The sequence below is a fragment of the Erpetoichthys calabaricus genome, chromosome 2, assembly GCF_900747795.2.
Source record: "Erpetoichthys calabaricus chromosome 2, fErpCal1.3, whole genome shotgun sequence".
Lineage (NCBI taxonomy): Eukaryota > Metazoa > Chordata > Cladistia > Polypteriformes > Polypteridae > Erpetoichthys > Erpetoichthys calabaricus.
In genome coordinates, this window is record NC_041395.2 from 68,570,392 (window position 1) to 68,592,739 (window position 22,348).

The 22,348-nt window shown below is 36.7% G+C and overlaps 1 protein-coding gene across 4 annotated transcripts in view; it reads left to right on the forward strand.

Moving 5' to 3' along the window:
• Nucleotides 1-977: 977 nt before the first annotated feature.
• Nucleotides 978-22,348, forward strand: part of LOC114645956 (homeodomain-interacting protein kinase 3-like) — a 163,360-nt gene continuing 141,989 nt past the window's right edge. For 3 of the 4 annotated variants that reach the window (XM_028793892.2, XM_028793891.2, XM_028793893.2), the window contains exon 1: nt 979-1,385. In XM_028793892.2, the coding sequence (XP_028649725.1) occupies nt 1,310-1,385 (76 nt within the window). In that variant the 5' untranslated portion in view covers nt 979-1,309. Of the gene's footprint in view, nt 1,386-22,348 lie in introns of all 4 variants that reach the window. The other variant, XM_028793889.2, reaches the window with a different exon arrangement.

The window sequence follows — 22,348 nt, forward strand, 5'->3', positions numbered from 1 at the left end:
ACCTCTACGTAATTAATAATAGATTATAAATAAAAAAACCTCTGGTCCATATTTGGGAATGTAAAATAAAACCTCAAAATCACTGAAAGAAAGCTGACAGTTTAAAGAAATTTGTAAAAAAAAAAATACTCTAGGTCCTAATAAAATATGTATTAAATCTGAATATTATTTGCTTAACTGGGTAAATTTTATGACTAACCTTGTATGATACTTCCCTAATTTTATTAGTAAGCCAATAAATAATATCCTTGCCATTTTCCAAACTTATTTCCAATGAATATTTTCAAATTTGGAGTTCCAATATGTCTTTGCAGGTAGCATATATTTTGTTAAGCACGTTTTTTATATAATTATTATTACATATTCTATTTTCTCCAGTACTTTCCAATAATGCATACCTCGCATAAAATACCGTAAGCAAAACAAGCGTGTGAACTTTTTTAGAATACAGTGACGTAAATAACGCGTCACGTAAAGGATTCGGCGCCACCAACAAGTCTAGCGGCACACTTACAGAGCGCTTGTTTTATCGATTTCTCCGTATTCGCCTTTTAAGGAGTTGCACATTCCAATGGAAGAAATTAATAGGGGGGGCGCTGCGTTTTACAACTGATTTATGCCCTAAATCTTAGGAAGAACGACTTGAAAGTAAAACAGATATCCGTTCATACTAAGCAAGTAAAATACTATGTGTTTGAGTGATTGAGTAGAATTGACGCGTATGTCTACACTTTCAACGTTTTTAATTAACGTACTTCCTGGTAATAAGTAATGAAAAAAAACAAAAGCTAATGCCAATAAAGCTTTTCATATTTGAACCAAGATGTGACGTTCCCAGTCATGCTGTGCCTATTACGCATGCTCAGAATGTTAACAGGCATGCTGGGATAGCTGTTCCCAATTCGCGTGTGCTCTTGGCTCGATTTGTTTGGTCTCGCTCCATAAGCACACAAACATTCCACACGCAACAGAGAGTGAGAGAGCGAGAGAGAGAGAGAGAGAGAGACGCATTAGAGATACAGAACGGCAGGAAAAGAAGGGCTTGTTGTGAAGCTGCGGGGCTCTGGTTTAACGTTAAAAGATGGGCATTTCGGCCCTCGCAACCCAGCCAAAATACATCATTTTACAAAGAAGAACTGATTAGCTCACTGTCGGATTGTTTTTGGGTTCGCTGGGTGAATTTGTTTTTTTTCTACTTGAGTTTTCATGAAGTTCGTTGGGAAAATGAGGGAGGCGGCGGTTTTGTCGACGGAGAGCTTTCTCCTCTTGTTGGCCAGGACAAAATGGCAGCAACATAGACAGACTGAGCATGGTGTGGGCACGGTATAACTCCATAACATGTTCAGAAACGCGGTGGATTCTATCATTTGTTACTATCTGTGAAGGTAAGTCGTTTTTATTGCTCCTGTGGAAATCTGGGGAAGGCGATAGAGACGCGGTCATTTGTTGCCAAAAAAATTAAATGCATAAATAAATTCAGTCATATGTAATTGAAAAGTAAACATGCCAAGTTCTACTTGTTTGACTTTAATCTTTCTTTTGACGGAATTTAACTCTCCATTATAAATCGTCTCTTTTTGGGCCTTTGCAGATTCCTTTATTTTCAATTCCCTTTGCCTTGTTTACCGTAGCCTCTAAAGTGTTTCGTTTCAGGTGCCAATTTGCGACTCCTTTCAAAGATTGAAGGTTTAACGGATAAGGCCCAATTGCTTATTTTTTTGCGTGTATGATGACCGTTTGAGGGCCCGTGTCTGCATGTTCTAGATAAATATTGATGTTTGTTGATCTCTTCCTGAACATTCTTTTTTCTATTTTAGTCACTCCTCTTATTTGGTAACTTAATGAAGTGACCTGGTTTTAGTTTTTAGTAAAGAAAGGCAACCATTTTGTAACTAGAAACAGGGGATGTTGTTTTTGTATTTTATTTTTTAATCTGGGTAAGTGGAGTTTCGTGTAATGCGACTTTTCTGCACGTGCTCTAAATAAAATAAACCGTTCACGCTGTTAATTATTTTTGCCTCATTTTCATTGGGGTGGGGTTATGTTTTATGTTTACCGAAGTAAGCAGTTTCCATAAATAGAATAAGATGTAGCAGAACAAATACACACTGGCTAAAAGTAGCTGGTGATATAATCCAACAATATTTATGCATCAACTCGAAATGGACTTTGATAATGGCGAGTGCAAGTCGCGATACAGCTGTTGTCAGCAAGTGAGACAGCAGATGAAGTATGCATCACAGTAAACTGATACTTTTCACGGGACTAAGTTCACTGTATAATGTTGAAGTGTGAATAACTGTACAAATTAGCTCATAAAATGAGTCATGAACCGATTTTTTCCCTTTTGAATATATTTGGATTACATAGCTAATTTCATTAATAAGTAAACAGTGAAACTGTTTCTAAGTGAAGTGTACAATGATATGTCTACGGGGTTATCAAAACGAACGAAGACGGTAATGTATGATGTGGTTAAAGGATCTCAATTTAACTTGGTGTCTCACGCTAAGATTATTTACTTATTTATTACAGAATAGCACGTTATTGACTTGCGACAGTTATTCAATTCATCTTAGATTTATATGCTTAAAATGTTTTTCACTCCTGGTAGATGTCGCCTTACACTAAAACATTTTCTATTCTCACACACTGTGGTGTTGATTTTTATTTCGTGCAAACTGAATTGCGTCATTTTAATTGGAAGTCAAAATAGTGGGAAAATTGTGTGTTTTTTCATATAGTTGGGGACGTTTGTTTATAACTTCGTTTCAGGATTGCATTTATGTGAAACTATACCAATGGCTTGCATGACCGAGTAGAATCCGATCAGATAAACGATGGAGACCCAGTGTTTTCGGTGTTACTTTGCCATTTAAAGCTTTAGCAATGATGTCACCTAATGTGTACTTAAGCAAGATTTTGTTAAACACGTTCTTCCTCTTGGACAGCGCTTAGTTTTTTTTGGTTTTTTTTTTGACATTACGTGTTTTACATTTTATAACTCTCCTGCAGCTCCTCATACCTTTAATATTATTTGAAATAAACATGAGAGACCTTCTCGAATTAACTGTCCAAAGCAGTCTTTGAAAACCTTTCATGTTACTTTTTCTCCTGTTTATAAGCAATTCTTTTTTTACGTTGCACTTTTTTTTGTAGGTCAGAGAAAGTTCTTCCTATTTGCCCCCAATGCATTCTTGTGTCAGTTATTCGATTTAGTACTGCCTCAGTCTCATCTTGCATTGCACGATTGGCTTTGTAAATTGCAAATTTTAAATGTCTGTAGATAAGGATAAGATTTATTAACTTTATTAACATTACTTGTGTCTAACAGTTTATTGTGTAATATGAGAAATCTGCTGTTATAAAGTAGGTTTATCAAAATAGGGAAAGACGAATTAAGAGTGGTTTTTGTGTGTTTTTAGTGGAAACACAATTCTTACATCCTGCCAAGCACTCCAGAGTTAAAATGACCCTATGATTTTGTATTATGACGATGTAATTTATAACATTGGATATGCATTTAGCCTTACGTTCATCCAGTAATGGATTTTGTAACTGGGTCTCCGTATTGCTTTAGTATTCCGCTATCCTAACGAACACTACATTAGTTTGAAATGCATATTGAAAATGCATCTCTGGAATCTGAGACTAGTAAAAAGAGGGATTAAATCCATTTCAGCCTTAGCAGAAAGTTTAGTAACATGTTTTTCTTTGCATCTATTGTATGGTGTGCTTTCTTTTTCTGTGTGTTTACTCCTTTTGTTTTTGTGTTTTAGTTGGATGAAATTGTGTGTGTAAGCATTTGTGATCTTTTTTTCCCTCGAACTAAAATGTACTAGTAATTACTATATATAGCATGCTTGTCTTTTTATTGTTATGTTTATAATTATACCTTTTTACAATTGCAATTAACATTTAGAATATTGCATTTTCTTGGTACTTTTCCTGGATAAGTTGGATAAGAAGATGGCAAGATATACATTTTCTTGGTTATCTTAAAGACCTATTTACTAATGAGTGCAGCTCTGAATTATTTTGTTTCAGTTGACCAGTGCCAGAGTCGGTGTTTACACAATTGTCAACCTTAATCCCTTTTTTTAAATAGAAATAAATATCAGTAGTAGGTTATTATAGTGCTTTTCAAATTGTTCTCAAATTTTTGTGTCGTGTCTTGCATACATGGACTGTAGATTACTATGCCAGGATGTGCTAAGGCACATTTCATTGGTTTGCAAAAAGAGAAACTAGTTTCTACTGACTTGTCATTTCAAGTTTACTTTCTTTTCTTTGTCTGGATCATAGGAAGAAATTTAATGTTGCTGTTTAGTTTTTTAATTTCTCTCAAATATTTCTCCCTAATGGTTCAAGACAATTTTTGTTTTGGAATTTATTTTGTTATGGAATGTTTTATGGATTACCAGTTTGACCATATTAGAGATTTTTTTGTTTCTGTGCATGCTGGAACAATGTGTAATCCAGGTTAACACCAATCCTAAGTGTTATTTTTTTGTGTTTTTCTCCATCAGATGTTAATCTATTCACATGTTTATTTGAATTAGATATGCACAATTAAAGTAATATATTTTTATTTATAAGTATTGCTTATTAGCAGCATTTATAATCTTACCTTGCCTGTGTTGTTAACTTTATCTTAGGCAAAACTGATAAAATAATACAAGTATCGTTCCAGAAGTTATTCTTTCATAGTCCTGTATTTGTCTCCGAGGGAGGTTTTTGTTGTCTTCATTCTGTTAATGTTTACATAAAAAGTGGGAATATTTGCAAAAACAAAGCAGTGTTTTTTTTTTTTTTTTAGGTTTGTCTAGTGCTTGTTAAGACCTCTTTAGCTGTGCCCAATATCATATGTTTGTTGCTATTGGCAAATCAAGTTTGTGTGCAGTATGTCTCATTCTGTACATTTTTTTTTTTTCACTCTAAATGGAGTATATCCTCTCCAGTTATGCTGATAGTGCTCAAGTAATACACAGCTTCACTACACACTATATTTTAAGTTTGTATTTTGTATAACTTGTTTTATTTTTTTTTATTTTTGTTCATATACGCGAGGGTAGACAAAACTTTGCTTTTGTGCTCTATAACATGCATAGTAAAATCAATAATTCTTGTATGTAGACATAAAATGTCTTGTTTGTTTCAGTATAATTAATCCATTTAATAATGATAGGACTCACTTAAGCAGTATAAATTATGCTTGCCATCTGTGAGCAAAAAGGACAAAGGCTAGGCATTTCTGTTTACACTGTCATTAGTAACTATAGCAAAGAATAAAACATTAATGGTTCAGCCTGAGTATTGTATGGCAAATAAGTGAGTCTTACATTGGCTTCTACATACAAGCGAGATAAAATATTCAGATTTCCTCTGTGTTTAAAATGGTGCATCAATTAATTGTTGAATTTTGAAAAAGTTTGATTTAATCATGAAATTTTAAGTTTCAGTTTACTTGGCCTTTTCGGAGTTTCCGTATTTTTCAATGTTGCTTAATTGGTGATATGACAAGTTATCTGTTTGTTTTGATATATCCTGCAATAGCAAATGCAGTCATAGTCCTAAGTTGTCATACAGATGACTGAAAGCATATAGCAAAAATTAAAATGAATATTCGGTTAAAGTAAAGTAACTTCCTAAACCAAAAATGATTTGAGCAGCTTCAGATTAATAAGAGTAGTCCATATTATTGTTTTTTTCTACGGCTTTATTTAGCATCTAGTTTATATCTGATTTTAGTGAATGGGCTTTTTAGGAAAATCATGAGCTCAAGGAGTTAAGTGTTTGACAGGGAATTCAAAAACTGTATATATTTTAACAAATTAAGAAACTGTAGAGCTTTTCCATCTAAACAAAAAGTATTCTGAGCATGTTTTAACTATAGCTTTGTTGAAAATATAGATTTGAGCTTAAATTACACAGAAACCTATGGTTCATTCAGTCATTTATATCAATATTGTGCAAAAATAATTTGTGTCAAATTGAATGTTTCTAATGCATACAGTTTGAATGTATGATACAGTAATCCCTCCTCCATCGCGGGGTCCAGAGCCACCCGCGAAATAGGAAAATCCGCGAAGTAGAAACCATATGTTTATATGGTTATTTTTAGAATGTCATGCTTGGGTCACAGATTTGCGCAGAAAACACAGGAGGTTGTAGAGAGACAGGAACGTTATTCAAACACTGCAAACAAACATTTGTCTCTTTTTCAAAAGTTTAAACTGTGCTCCATGACAAGACAGAGATGACAGTTCTGTCTCACAATTAAAAGAATGCAAACATCTTCCTTTTCAAAGGAGTGCAAAGCTAGCAGTCAAAAAAAAATCAATAGGGCTTTTTGGCTTTTAAGTATGCGAAGCACCGCCGGTACAAAGCTGTTGAAGGCGGCAGCTCACACACCCTCTGTCAGGAGCAGGAAGAGAGAGAGAGAGAGCCACAGAAAAACAAAGTCAAAAATCAATACGTGCCCTTTGAGCTTTTAAGTATGCGAAGCACCGTGCAGCATGTCCTTCAGGAAGCAGCTGCTCACACCCCCCTACGTCAGCGAGAGAGAGAGAAAGTAAGTTGGGTAGCTTCTCAGCCATCTGCCAATAGCGTCCCTTGTATGAAATCAACTGGGCAAACCAACTGAGGAAGCATGTACCAGAAATTAAAAGACCCATTTTCCGCAGAAACCCGCGAAGCAGCGAAAAATCCGCGATATATATTTAAATATGCTTACATATAAAATCCACGATGGAGTGAAGCCGCGAAAGGCGAAGCACGATATAGCGAGGGATCACTGTACTTTTAAAATAAGAATTGTCAAAAAGATAAGTTAGTAAATGCCTTTTACTAAGTTTTTAAAATTTTTTTATTTGTAGTTTATTTGACCATCATCTCATAGGTGTGAATGAGGGTTGAAATGACGATTGGCTTCCGTTATTATGTATGTAACTGATATACCTCCAGCTTTCCAGAGAAATGTGGGGCCAATTGCCAAGTCTGTGGAGTGCATTTCATGCAACTGACCTTGGTGACATTTTAATTCAGCAGTTAATGTGCGGTCACTTGTGGATGGTGATAATCATTCTTGTATTTAGTATCCTTAGTATTTCTAAATAACTGTCATTTTGCTTTTAAAGTTGTTTCAATTTCTAATTAGTAATTCTGATTAATTTCCTAATTATTGTGAATTCTGTTGTAACAACTTATGAACCACAGAGTAAACTCGTGAAGCAGCAGAGGCAGCAGTCCTCCTGACTAATGGATCCTTCCTATCTATAGTTTGCATTGCACTTAGACTTTTGGCTATTCAAGATTAAAGTTTTGAGTTTGACAGGGAGTTTGAAAAATTGTCAGACCAATCTGTATATCAGAGTGAAAACATAAGGTGAAATATTACATAAATTCTTGCACTGGGATTATGCTTTTCTTGCATTTGAATGCTAATCTGCCCATCTATGTAAGAGCATAGAGCTCACAGCTGTTGTTACTCCTCCATGGGCTGCAAATGCTTTATATTTGTATGCAAAAAAACATTATTGCCAAGTGATCATAATTGTCTGAATTTTCTGTACTTGTGACATTTTTTTTTAAATGAGACAACTGCAGTGTACTTTGTATTCTACATAAAACAAAAAAAAATATTTTATACAATGATATTCTTACTTGCATGTACTTTTAAACATGCGACATGTCACTGTTTGGTACTGTTAATAGTGAGATATTTTAATGAGCATTTTCATTGTCAGGAAAGCATACTTGTCTACCTCAGCCATCTTATCTTTTGGAGGCTGCTGGCTTGACAAAGTTCCTAAAATAAAGATGAAATTAAAAATTTGCATTCAGAGTTATATTCTCAAAAATGTAAAAAGTGTTGCATTCTTTAGCTTAAAAAATAACTTTTTTTTTTTTATTTCATCTTTTCACCGTCAAATGTGCAAAACATTTAATGTACAAATCCAGAAGTGTAGAAAGTATAGTAATACAATAAATAATAATAATATGAACAGCACAATGTACATGTGTGAGTGTCACTTTCGGATTTCTGGAATCGCTTTCAATTTCACTGCCTGAATACCGATTCACTTTGTCATCCCTGGTGATGAGAGGTATTTCTTACATGACACCATTATGAGGCTAGAAGAAGATGCATCTACACCGTTGACCATGTAACACTTGGGCTTGACATTTACACAAGACATGCCTATACTATTGCCCAACTATCTTTCAGCACAAATGCTGTTGGCACTTTTACAACCCGAGTAAATCCCGGGTCTAGCATAAGACACATTTATTTTGTTGCCCGAGTGACACTCTTGACTAACACTTTCAGCACTCTTCGTACAGCCCAAGTAATGCTTGGGTTTAACACTAGAGAAGTAAGTTACATGTTATATTTTTGCTGCATCTGTAAAGTGGGAAAATAATCCTGTGTCCTGCTCTGCATACTTACTAAATCACTCTGCTCTTCCCACGTGATCTACCTTTCAGAAGGAATAAACCAATGCTGCTTGTGATTTGTTGTAAAATTTTGCTGTGTAGAATGGGGCCTAAATCCAGTTTTTTTTTTTTTTTTTTTTCTGCTGCACCCACAGGCCAGAAAGGCATGTAGCATAGGGGGTACTGGGACTTTAAGTAATACATGCGTTTAACATTTTTAAGTAAATTATGAGTGATTTTATTGTATTATTTTTATTTGTATATGTCATTTATATTATGCATTACAGCAATGCGAATAGTTCTGTTTCCACTTTTGTCTTCGCTGAGTTTTCAACTGAAGGCTACTTCAGTGCACAAATCATAAGCACAGCATACCTGCAAGAAAAAAACAAAATTAATAATAGAGCATACAAAGGCACATCAAGTTCAATCGTATAGGTAGTAGCACTTAAGTAAATATGTCTGTAGATTAAAAATTTATTTTTAATATGAGTATTCTGGATCCCACCGCACTCGGGTTTTGCTTAATCCAGGTGGTTTGTTGTGTGGTGGGTTTAGCAACGCATTATCAGTGCATGCTCCCAACCTCTCCACGCTTCATTTGGGCACTAATTTCACAGCCCTAGTGTGTACAGGTGTTTATAATAATAATAATAATAATAATTCATTATTTATATAGCACTTTTCTCAGTACTCAAAGCGCTATCCACACAGGGAGGAACCGGGAAGCGAACCCACAATCTTCCACAGTCTCCTTACTGCAAAGCAGTAGCACTTATCCTCCATGTGCCCCACATATGCAGAATTTAAAAAACAAAAAAAAACAATAAAATTTTTATCTGACTGAAAGATGTGACCTAATAGACACGTGCCAATTGTCATGCAGATTTGCTTCTTTGATGTGCATGATATCTGTGTATTTGTTAGCTTTTAACAACAAATAGGAAACGGTAAACTGTAGCTGCTGCTTTGAGTACAGTTATCACTGCCACAACTATTACAACAGAACATTTTATTTTCTATCATTTCTCATTAACAATAAAAATATGTAGGTTTTGGTATTTCTAAGATGGTTGCAGTTATCAAGGTTTTATTTTTCTGTCATATCAGATGAATGTGATGTTTGAAGACTCAGCCCCTCACAAAATGGGGTTCTCCATGCATGCACAGTGATGAGATGAAAGATGCAGTAATGCAAATTAGTCTTTAGTGAAACTTAATTTTAAAAAGGTTTAAGTTGCAAAAAGCCCATAATGTGTTTTTTATATTGATTGTATTTAGTTTGTACAAACTACTTCATCTTTAATAAGCTCACTCTTTGATGGTTTTGACAAACACAATCTTTTTGTTCCTTGTCATGTTTGTTACATCTGGAACTCTTTCAAATCTGCCTTGACAGTACATGCCCCTGCATAACACTGCATCCTTCAGGTACCAGCTGTTAAGAATTTAAGATGGTGTTTTATCTTTTTTTAGGCACACCCTTAAATACCTGCTGGCCAAATATGTAAAACTGAAATCCAACTTCTTAAAGACTTTCTGGCAGATAGTCATATTGTGGTGCCATGTTTGCAGACAGCACTTTGAATATCATAAAATGTTGCCAAAATGTTTCATTGTATGTTGATATTGGACTGTAAATTGCCAAACATAACGAGGAAAGTGTCCAGAAGCCCTCTGCGTGAAGAAGGCAATAAAATGGGACGGTGTTTTGATAGTCAGCAGAAGTGCTGTACAACTTGATTGTAACATGTATGAAACATGTAGTGTAGGACTCGTTAAGTGTGTTTTAAATTAAAGGTCCTTTTATTATGTGTTTTATGGGATTTCTTGGGTCCACCTTGCCTTGTGAAACACCATTGTCCAGAGTTTATATTAAGGTTTGTTAGTTAAGTGTTGTTTCAAGAGTCTACTGTATAATTTGAATTGTTGGATTTTTTTTTTTGTATTGTGTTTTTTCCCAAAATTAATCCAGTTGAATGTGAACTCTCTTCAGATGGCAGCTGTTTCTTTTGAGCACTGCATGTATTTTTTGCAAGTAACACAAAGTAAAATTAGCACTGGTGAGAACTGTATTGGCAATTTATTTTCAGTTAAAAGTAAGCATTGAATAGTGTTTGCTTTTAATTCTGTAAAGCCATTTTATGATCACAGTTAAGAGTATCTGTTTTTCAGTCATCTGAAAAACCTTCATTTTTATGAATTTATATGTCTTAAGAATACATACAGTTTGAAAGAAATTGCATTACTGCACAGTGAGCGCAAAACAGTAATTTTTTTATTAAGTTCAAGGATTCTACAGTGCCAGCCAAGAAAGGTTGGAGAGGGTGACAAAGTTGCTGGATGTACGTTAGTTCATTGCCAAAGACCATGTTCGTTCAAGAAATTTCCTACGTTGGTTAAAACCAAAAAATGTAATGGTGTACAGCTAGGAAGTGCACATATCAACAGCATTGGAGTCAATAACCGTGACAATTGGTAATGTACTCAAGGATGAACTAAAACACAGACTGTCTCTAAACAACCTAATTGCTTAACGTTACATGTAGGCAGTGCCACTGGTTCTGCTGTTAAGACAAGGAACTGTTTTTTTTGGCCCTTTTGTAAATTCACAAAGTAGCTCCACTGGGACAATGATTTTATCTCTTAGAGACATTTGCAATGGCACAGGTGATTGCTTGCAGGCAGTAGTAGCTAGCATATTTGATTAAATTGGTTTGTCAAAATATGCAGGTAAGCTGGTGGGTTTCATTTCAGATGGAGCTGCTGTCTGTTTAACTCCTGTGCTCCACAATTTTAAATTTGTAATCTAACTATTCACATGTGGTTAAATTGTAGATTCTGAGATTTTATTAAAATGCATTTTTTTCTACATTTTGATTTCGCCATATAGAAATTGCAGCACCTTTTATTCATACCCCACATGCTTTTCAGGGCACCATGATGTTTGGGATATTTGGTTTCATAGGTGTTCGTGATTACTTAGGTATATTTACTTACTTTGTTAGAGTATAGGTGTAAGAGAGTTTTCAGCATCCAGTTTGCTTCTAAGCTTTTTGATCACTTTTGTAGTCCATTGTTGCAATTTTGCACCTTGAGAATTGGGCATTATATCAATTAAAATCAAACCTTTATGATCCTAACAACAAGAATCAAACACATTGGTCACTGTTTCTTGCAATGATCAAATGATGTTAATTTGTAATGGCTGTGCTGATTCAGTTTATTGAAAGGCTTAATGTCTGCATGGTGAGAGCATCAGCTTATTGCAGGCATTAAGTTGTCTGAAAACAGCTAGGCATATACGTTGCCATTTGAAAGATGTCATAAATGAGGCAGCTGTATGACTTGGTGTCCTCAGTTTTTAGTTTGAATTGTCTTGTCAACCTATTATCATCTGTTAAATATGGTGAGATAGCATTACACTCAGCATTTAGGCATGAATTCTTAACCCATTGTTTTGAGTATATTCATAAAGTGCTTGACGATCATTTTCAAAATCAAGGCCTGACAACTCATTGGTCATTAAGATGGTCAAAATTCTGGATGCTGACCTCTAGCTGTCAACTGTTTCAGATCTTGCACATTTTGAGAATATATATATTAACTTCCTTCTGGATCATTTCATCACATTGTTGAATGCCAACAATTCTGATACAATCAACAACAAACATAAACATCTAGAAATAAAAAAAAAAAAATTTTCATGTGCTACATGTTGTCAGAAATACATTATGGAGGTATTTGTTGGCTAAATGCAAAGACAAATACCCAGCTATGCTCAACATTATCGATACATTTTTTTTCTTAGGTTTTTTTTTTTTTTTTTTTTTGTGTTTACTGCAGTTTTTGAGTGTTGCTTAAGAAAAGGTCCTTGGCAAAAACTGACTTACATAACCAAGTAAGTACACCACAGCTTGAAAGCCTGGTACAGAAGTAGCCAATAACTTACTTACTTCTGCTTATTAGGTTTTTTGCAAAGAGAATCCAAAGCCCATAGACAGCTAGAGACATGCAGCAAGTGAAGACTTGTTATCACCCTCAACAGCTGTCAGTAACGGACTTGGAATTTTATACTCCATGTGAAGTCTGACAACATCCTTGTACATAAACTTAGAATGTTTAGTAGACTTGTTGTTTTGTTAATTATATACAGTATTATAATTTATAGTATTTTGTTAATTAGTTTTCTTTTCTGAAAACTAGTATGCTTCAGTTTTGCTTTATTTTCAAAAGATTACAAAGGAACACAAGCACAGCAAAAGATTAAATAAATAACACTGGATAGAAACTAATAGCCAATGTTAAATACCAAAAACAAATAAATGCATGAAAGGCAACATTCTGAATCCGAATAAGAAACAGTAAACCGTACAAAATACTGAAGGAAGCCATGGAAATAAAAATTTGCGTAAGCTAATATAAAGAAATATCAATGTAGGTACTCTCATCACCCACAACAAAGACTGTCAATGAAATAGAACTGAATTAATCGCCCTTTTAATTGGCTTGTTGAGTCAGTGGGCCTCTCTTGAAGTGATGTTAATAGCCCAGTATACCACAGCATAGAAAATTGCACTGGCCATCACAGATTTGTGGATGTGAAGGATGTCACTTCTCACATTAAAGAAATGCACTCTCCTATGGAAGAAGAGCCGGCCCTTTCATGTATAGTTCCTCTGTGTTATGAGAATAATTCAACCTGTCATTGAGGACAAAGTACTTGTAGGAGTTCATGTCCTCCACATCCACTCTTTGAATAGTGGTTGGACTTGGGCTGGGTTTATAATTCACACGTGTGAGCCTGCAAACACTGCTGTTACGCAAGCAGTGTACTGTTTATGTTTGTTCTTGTGCTCATACTTCATATAAATCTGGAGGATTCCACCAGATGGCAGTGCGAGATATTATAATTGCAAAAAAAAACGTTTGGCTTCACTGTGTTCTGAAGTGTCTAAAACATTCATTAACACTAGAATTACCAGAGTCTATGAAAAAACTCGTAGATCCGGCCCACCTTAAAACCATTCGCACCTCTCCACCAGTGTCCTTTGTCCTCTAAATGTGCTGATAAAAACAAGCTGCAAGCAGCCGGCTATTCCATCCCCCCACCGACTTAGAACGTGCATGAGCATCTCCCAGCTCATGCCTTGATTGATTATTTGGGAGTGAAGTGGAGTTTTAGAGTGGAAATAATAGATCGTTATTTGGAAGACACGCATTTCATGTGTGTTCCATTTCTACAGTAATCTGTGTAAACACATTGTTAAAACAAACTTTTTCATATTTTAGTAATGTTACAAAATGTAGGCATAAACTATAGAATGTGTGAACCAGCATGAAGTCCAAACATCAAATAAACACTTTCACAAAAGGTTCAGGAACAATACAACAGCTTCCGTGGTGTAGCGGTAGCGTAGATTTGCTGTCTCAGAGCGCTGCAGGCTTACTGTCCCTCAGAGACCTGAGTTCGATTCCCCGTTGAGGAGAAAGTGTTTTAGGTTAAAAAGAAAAGAAAAAAAAAACGGACATAAAATTTATAAATTGGTATGTACTGTCAGTTAATGAGATTGTGTTATTTTCATGTGGGATGCTCCTTTTAAAATATTTTTTAACAATTGAGGCTGCAATTAACATGAACAAGTGTCCTTAACTGTTATTTTTAAGATGCATAACGCACAGACAGACAGAGCACTGTGTAATAGAGACAGACAGGCAGAAAAGTCATTAGATATATCAATAAACAGGGAAGGCACATGTACTGAAAGAAAAAAAAAAAGATCAACATGTGTGTTGATCCTGCTGCACTGAATAAGCTCACACACTCTAACATCCCCCCCCATTATCTGACTCTAAGTAACAGCGCAAGTACGGACGCAAACCAAGTGTATGTGTGTACTGTATAATATTAACAAAATAAGCAGCTTACTACTGAAAACAGCAAATATAGGAGTGAGTAGGAATCGAACCGGGGACTCTTGATCACACTTGGTTTGCGTGTGTACTTGCGCTGTTTCTTAGAGTCAGATCGGGGGTGGGGGGGAAGGGGGGAGTTGTTAGAACGCGTGAGCTTATTCAGTGCTGCAGAATCAACGCACATGTTGATCTTTTTTTTCTTTCAGTAATGGTGTCAACATAAATCCACACCCGATCTGACGCTGTTCGTTTTCAAATAATATTGCATTAGTGCGATGATGTTTTCACATATTGTAAGCTGGAGCGCTGATCGCACCCTCAGAGGACACAGACACCCCTGGGAAAACCCCTGAAACATCAGACAGTCTACCTTCACATTGCTCCTTACCCTTCTTTCTTGCGCTGTAACGTACGATAAACCTCTCACATGGTTCTGTGCTTACTTAAAAAAGTTGTGCAGCGTCTGTCAGCTTTGAAATTGCTTGCTCTCTCTCTCGCTCTCTCAGACATTCTCTGCTCCTGGCGGAACTGTCATCTGTGACTTGTCATGGAGCACGTTTAAACTTTTGAAAAGAGACAAATGTTTGTTTGCAGTGCTTTGAATAAAGTTCCTTTTTTCTGCAACCTCCAGTGTCTCTGTGCAAATCTGTGATCCAAGCATGAGAAGTGGTACCAGGAGTGGTTGCACAGATGGATGCCGAGGAGTTGTTTCAAATTGCTCAGAATGTTCCACTTCCTACCCGCCCCTCATCACACCTTTTTTTTGTCTGGGGTTGCTCTACTGTCCTTACGGAATGTGCCTCGTGATGAGCTCAGCGATTATAATTTCCTGAAGCAACAAACTGTTTTATGTAAGACTGTGACTTTTTTGGTTAAAGGTTTTGCACTTAACGACTGGAACCTAAACATGGACAGTCCCATCCGTGCACAAATTCAAGATTTGATTCATAAAGTGCATTGCTTGTTTCAGGGAGACATGGTGGAGCGAATTGTGGAGAAAGTTGTTATGAATATATAGTGCATCCGGAAAGTATTCACAGCGCATCACTTTTTCCACCTTTTGTTATGTTACAGCCTTATTCCAAAATGGATTAATTCATTTTTTTCCTCAGAATTCTACACACAACACCCCATAATGACAACGTGAAAAAAGTTTACTTGAGATTTTTGCAAATTTATTAAAAATAAAAAAATTGAGAAAGCACATGTACATAAGTATTCACAGCCTTTGCTCAATACTTTGTCGATGCACCTTTGGCAGCAATTACAGCCTCAAGTCTTTTTGAATATGATGCCACAAGCTTGGCACACCTATCCTTGACCAGTTTCGCCCATTCCTCTTTGCAGCACCTCTCAAGCTCCATCAGGTTGGATGGGAAGCGTCGGTGCACAGTCATTTTAAGATCTCTTCAGAGATGTTCAATCGGATTCAAGTCTGGGATCTGGCTGGGCCACTCAGGGACATTCACAGAGTTGTCCTGAAGCCACTCCTTTGATATCTTGGCTGTGTGCTTAGGGTCGTTGTCCTGCTGAAAGATGAACCGTCGCCCCAGTCTGAGGTCAAGAGCGCTCTGGAGCAGGTTTTCATCCAGGATGTCTCTTGTACATTGCTGCAGTCATCTTTCCCTTTATCCTGACTAGTCTCCCAGTTCCTGCCACTGAAAAACATCCCCACAGCATGATGCTGCCACCACCATGCTTCACTGTAGGGATGGTGCCAGGTTTCCTCCAAACATGATGCCTGGCATTCACACCAAAGAGTTCAATCTTTGTCTCATCAGACCAGAGAATTTTCTTTCTCATGGTCTGAGAGTCCTTCAGGTGCCTTTTGGCAAACTCCAGGCGGGCTGCCATGTGCCTTTTACTAAGGAGTGGCTTCCGTCCGGCCACTCTACCATACAGGCCTGATTGGTGGATTACTGCAGAGATGGTTGTCCTTCTGGAAGGTTCTCCTCTCTCCACAGAGGACCTCTGGAGCTCTGACAGAGTGACCATCGGGTTCTTGGTCACCTCCCTGTCTAAGGCCCTTCTCCCCCGATCGCTCAGTTTAGATGGCCGGCCAGCTCTAGGAAGAGTCCTGGTGGTTTCGAACTTCTTCCACTTACGGATGCTGGAGGCCACTATGCTCATTGGGACCTTCAAAGCAGCAGAAATTTTTCTGTAACCTTTCCCAGATTTGTGCCTCGAGACAATCCTGTCTCGGAGGTCTACAGACAATTCCTTTGACTTCATGCTTGGTTTGTGCTCTGACATGAACTGTCAACTGTGGGACCTTATATAGACAGGTGTGTGTCTTTCCAAATCATGTCCAGTCAACTGAATTTACCACAGGTGGACTCCAATTAAGCTGCAGAAACATCTCAAGGATGATCAGGGGAAACAGGATGCACCTGAGCTCAATTTCGAGCTTCACGGCAAAGGCTGTGAATACTTACATACATGTGCTTTCTCAGTTTTTTTTATTTTTAATAAATTTGCAAAAACCTCAAGTAAACTTTTTTCGCGTTGTCATTATGGGGTGTTGTGTGTAGAATTCTGAGGAAAAAAATGAATTTAATCCATTTTGGAATAAGGCTGTAACATAACAAAAGGCGGAAAAAGTGATGTGCTGTGAATACTTTCCGGATGCACTGTATTACTGGCCGGGATACCTGCAGTTCTTCGAGATGAATTTCTGCGTCATGATATGGAATCATTATCGATTATGTCCAGACGATTGGAAGGTTCTCAGACCGCTTGGAGAAAGAGCGGTGGATTTGGGGCTGTTTCACAACCTACAAAGGAGTGTCCAGGACATTCTCGTCGCTTTGATCGACGGCTAGAGGAAAGACAAGCTGCAAGACCTGACAATAGAATGGGGCCAGGAAGGCCTCCGGGGAATCCGGTTGTTGAGGAGGTGCCCATATCTGGTGAGACAGGAGTAGGCCGCGGACATCGCAGGCTATATTTTGGCAGTGGAGCTGACCAAAGATGTTTCCAGTGTGATCAACCCGGTCACTTGGTGAGAGAATGTCGCGTGTCTCCAGCTCAGTCAGTGAAAATTGGATTGGCCGAGGTTTGTTGCTCAAATATTCCCTATTCTCCGGATAAAAAAGATGGCTTGTTAATCTCGGTGAAGTTGGGGAACCGAGAGATCTCCGCATTATTGGACTCGGGCAGTGACCTTTGTGTTGTCAGACGGGACTGTCTTCATGACACATGCCTTAGTGACTCTGAGACTGTAAAGATACATTATGTACATGGTGATATTAAACACTATCAGACATTGCTTCTTCCTTTAACTTATAAGGGTCGCCACTTTAAAGTTTGGTCTGCCGTTTCGGACTCCTGCCTCCTGGCCATTACTGATAGGCAGAAGAAATGCCCTTTTTCCTAGATTAATTACTGAATGTCACACACCAGTCATCGAGCACCCTTGTTCTTGAAAGCTTGAGACAGGCTGGCCTTACTGCTAAGCCAAAGAAATGTAAACTGGGTATGTCTGGGACTCATTACTTAGGTTATTCTATGGGCAGGGGTTTACTTCGGCCACAATTAGGGAAAGTGGAAGAGATGCTTGCTTACCCGCGACCAAAAACACAGAAACAGATACGCGCCTTTCTGGGGCTTGCTGGTTACTACAGAAGGTTCATCCCTAACTTTGCACATAGGGCTGCTCCTCTTTCAGAACTTACAAAAGGCAGGAGAATCCTCCCTATTTTATGGACAGAAATTTGTGAACGTTACTTTTGTGATTTGAAAACTGCTTTGTATACTTATCCGGTTCTGCGAAATCCTGATTTCTCAAAGGATTTTGTCTTATAAACGGACGCAAGTGAGTTTGGTGTAGGTGCCACTACTACACTGATTACAAACCGCAAGATGTTATGCAAATAAATATGAATAATATAAATAATGTTGCATCCGTGCCACAAAGTTTTCAGAAATGTACTAAATGGGTCATAAAATGAATAATTCCAAATATCATATATACTTAACGTCTGTGTTTTTTTTTTTTTTTTGGACATCATACACCATAAGGTGCACACTAATTCAGCATTCACGCATTAAAACTGAATTAAAAAAAAAAAAAAAATCAAGTGACGGTGAGATACGAAGAAGGCAGATTCGCCAGCGTTTGTGTGTCAGCTTTTATCCCTCCAGATGAGAGAATGTCCAGTTCCATTGTCTCAAAACACCACTCACATCTCCAGTTATTCCCTTTCATATGAAAAATAACAGCGTCAGATCCGGGTTACGGTAGTATGTATCATGATCATGATTTAGATAAAATAAAGGTTAAAAAAACTAACTTTTACAAGTTCTATAAATGCACACTGTGTGTTACAGTCGCAAACCAAATGTGTATGTGTACTGTATAATAATAACAAAAAGAGCAGCTCACTACTGAAAACGGCAAATATAGGAGTGAGTGGGGATCGAACCGGGGACTCTTGATTACAAGTCAGCAAATCTTAACGCTATGCCAATGAAGCTGTCTATTCTTTGAATCTTTTGTGAAAGTGTTTACTTGATTTTTGGACTTCAGGCTTCATACATAATATAGTTTATGCCTACATTTTGTCATTTACTATTAAAATATGAAAAATGTTTCTATTTTAAAAAATGTGTTTACACAGATTACTGTAGAAACGGAACACACATGAAATACGTGTGTTCCAAATAGCGATCTATTATTTCCACTCTAAAACTCCAGTCACTCCCAGATAATCAAACAAGGCATGAGCTGGGAAAACTTGGTGAATGTTCTGCGGCGGTGGGGGATGGAATAGCCGGCTGCTTGCTGCTCTTCTTAATCGGCACATTTAGAAGACAAAAGAGAGGTGAGAACGGTTTTAAGGTGGCCCGAATCTACGAGTTTTTTCGTAGACTCTGGTAATTCTAGTGTTAAATTCCCAGGACACCTTGCTACTATCTTTGAAAAGGATAGATGTTTAATGATTACATCCGTCAATCCAGGGATGCGCCTATTCCATTTGGCGCAAGGCAGAAACAATCCCCAAATGGGGCATCGTATAGTAAATAAATACAAGCACACACATACACTAGCATCATTTTAGCATCAACAAATCCCCAAACCTGCATATTCTTGGAAGGAAACCGGAGCACATTGTGGAAACCCACCAGGGAAACTCTTTAAATGCATGTCTTAACGACAATTAATCAGTATCTGTAGTTGCAACAGTTTGCCATGTGTGTTCCTTGTAGTCTCAACCTTAATTTTGGTCTCATGTCAAAATAGAAGTTATTTTTCTTTGTCTAGTGCACTTTATTAATGGGGATATCACAATATCAGACTTAGTATTCAATACCAATACTAGTGAAATTTCCTGATACCACAGCAAAAACAGAATTCCCTTTTATTAGCTTTTTATTGAAAATTTCTTCATTATTAAACTGAACAATATTGTGTTCTTTTCAATAATCGAATATCAAATATATAAACACTAGGGCTGGGAATCGATTATAAAAAAAAAAAAAAAAAAAATATATATATATATATATATATATATATATATATATATATATATATATATATATATATATATATATATATATATATGTAATTGTATGAAATTAATCACAGCTAATTGTATCGAACATTAAAGCATTCAGTAATAAATTGTCAACTAAATACAATCACAAAATTAATGTAGAATCAATACAAAAGAACTTTGCCATAATATTTATAACAGTTTAAACTTAAACAATGACCTGAATCCTGACCTTCAAACAAAATACTACTTGATCAGGTACAACCGAAATTTGAGTGCCTTCCTAAAAGGCAAGTTGAAAAGAAGGCATTAAGAAAACGAGGCCAATGTATTAATTCTCAAATTGGTATGGCATGTAAGACACAGACTGTTTAAAGTAAAATTAAATAATTGAAATGATTGTAGACTTTGAATTGACTGCTAAAAACTAACTTAATTGAATTAAGCATCTCTTAAATGAGCATCCATTAAAATGTGTGATAAAACTCAGCAAGTGACATCCTCAATATTGTTCATCACCATCAATGACTTTATAAACAAGTATTCTTCAACTGGTGCACAATAAGAGCTACCCAGGTGTGCCATATGGGACTGCCTGTATGAATGGGCAAAGGGATGAATAAAGCAGCTGGGAAAATGTGTCCAAAGTGCTCACTAAGTGCTTGCCTATGAGCAGCTACCTCCAAGAAATTTTTTTTTTTTGCCAGCGTCTCTAGTCCCGCCCCTTCAGATAGTTTAGCATGTGTATAGATTTGATGCTTATGTGGTTGGTAGAATCGTGGTGTGCCTTTGGATTTCTTGGGTTTCAAAAAGTGTGCCACCACAGAAAAATGGTTGGAAAACACTGCTCTGCCTACACCTTTACTCCTGGCACACTAAAAGTTCTCTGTAGCAGCTATCTCACATAAAACTGATACTGTGCATTATTTGGGAGTTTATGTTCCATTCTTTGCATAAAATAGAAAACATACTCCACCTGGAAAATGTGTAGAGAGAGGTCCAAGACATTTATATTGGTTTTAGTGCCACTCAAAGAAAACATTTTGCATGTATGTAATAATTAATATTGATTTGATCTTCTTATAGAAACATGAAAAAGAAAAGAGACTGCATAATTTTTACCTTTGCTCATTTTCTTTAGGATTGCTCTAGGGCTACCATAACCCCCCTCCCCATATTAGTATGTATAAATCAAGGAAATTAATACCAGTACCACGTACTGACACGTGGCAAGGTGTTGTGAAACGTGTAATTTAAAACTTTTAAATAAAATTTTATTTCTCCAAATTTTTAAAGGTAGTATATAAATAATGAACTTGATGTGTATTTAATTCTTTAGGTTCACACTTTTTTGTATTATTGTTTCATAATGGGGGAAAAAAAAATTACATGAAATTGCTGCACTGGCCAAAGCACTGCCTGACATCATCACCTCGTTGCCTGCCCTGGATGTAACAATATTTTTTAGCACTTTAAACAGGCCACATTAATTGCAAAAATCAATGCTTTCACTTTTCCAGGCCTAATAAATACAGTACGTTTACTTATTTGGCTGATGCCTTTATATGAGGTGACTTAGAACATTTTAGATACAACTGGTTCTGTTTTTCTTTTTCCAATTGGAGCACAAAACAGGTGAAGTGACCTGGTTGTGCTCACACAGTGTCAGTAGCAGCACTGAACCCACAACCTCACAGATTCATGTCCAAAGCTTTAACCATTGCACCACACTGCCTGCCAAAAATTGATACACTGCCACAGTAGTAACAGATTTAAAATACTGGTAATACCCATCAAGAAGTTACCAAACTATCATTTAAGAAAACCTAGTATTGGCATTCATCACTATCAAAATAGAATGCAGGGCTTTTATTTTAATGTGTGATGGGCATTGGGATCTCCTTAGTGTAACATGTAGGGGAAATTTTATGATTTTGTGGGTATTTCAGCATTGTACATCTGTAGATATTTTTTGACTTAATCAAAGACTGAATGTGAAGCCTCTGTTCCTTTCTAGGGTTTGTATACAACACGGTATTAACTGATTCTTCACACCATCGTTTTGTCTCCTCTTACAACATTGTGACACCTATCATGATTTAAACTACCATCTCATCAATTACATCATTGCTGTAACAAAGCATGCATGAAGCTGTTTATGAACTGACTCCGTAATGGAATAAGTGGTGGTAATGAAAAATTGTGTGTTTTGGCTTTTTTTTTTTTGTAATTGCATGCTGAAATTCACTTTGTGTTGAAGATGTGGTAATTTCATATATGGCTTCTGTTTTTCTTTTCAACAGGTAGAGAAGTGGTGATAAAACTTTATTTGTTGACAATTGTATCCCACTATTTTGTAAGTTCAGAAGTAAAAAAAAAAAAAACATAATTTGTGCACTGTTTAGTCGCATCTTCACTCTCTTAACCAGTTCTGAGTTGCAAAAAAATTATTGAGGGAATGTGAAAACGATGAGATGTTTAGCAGGCTAATAAAAACC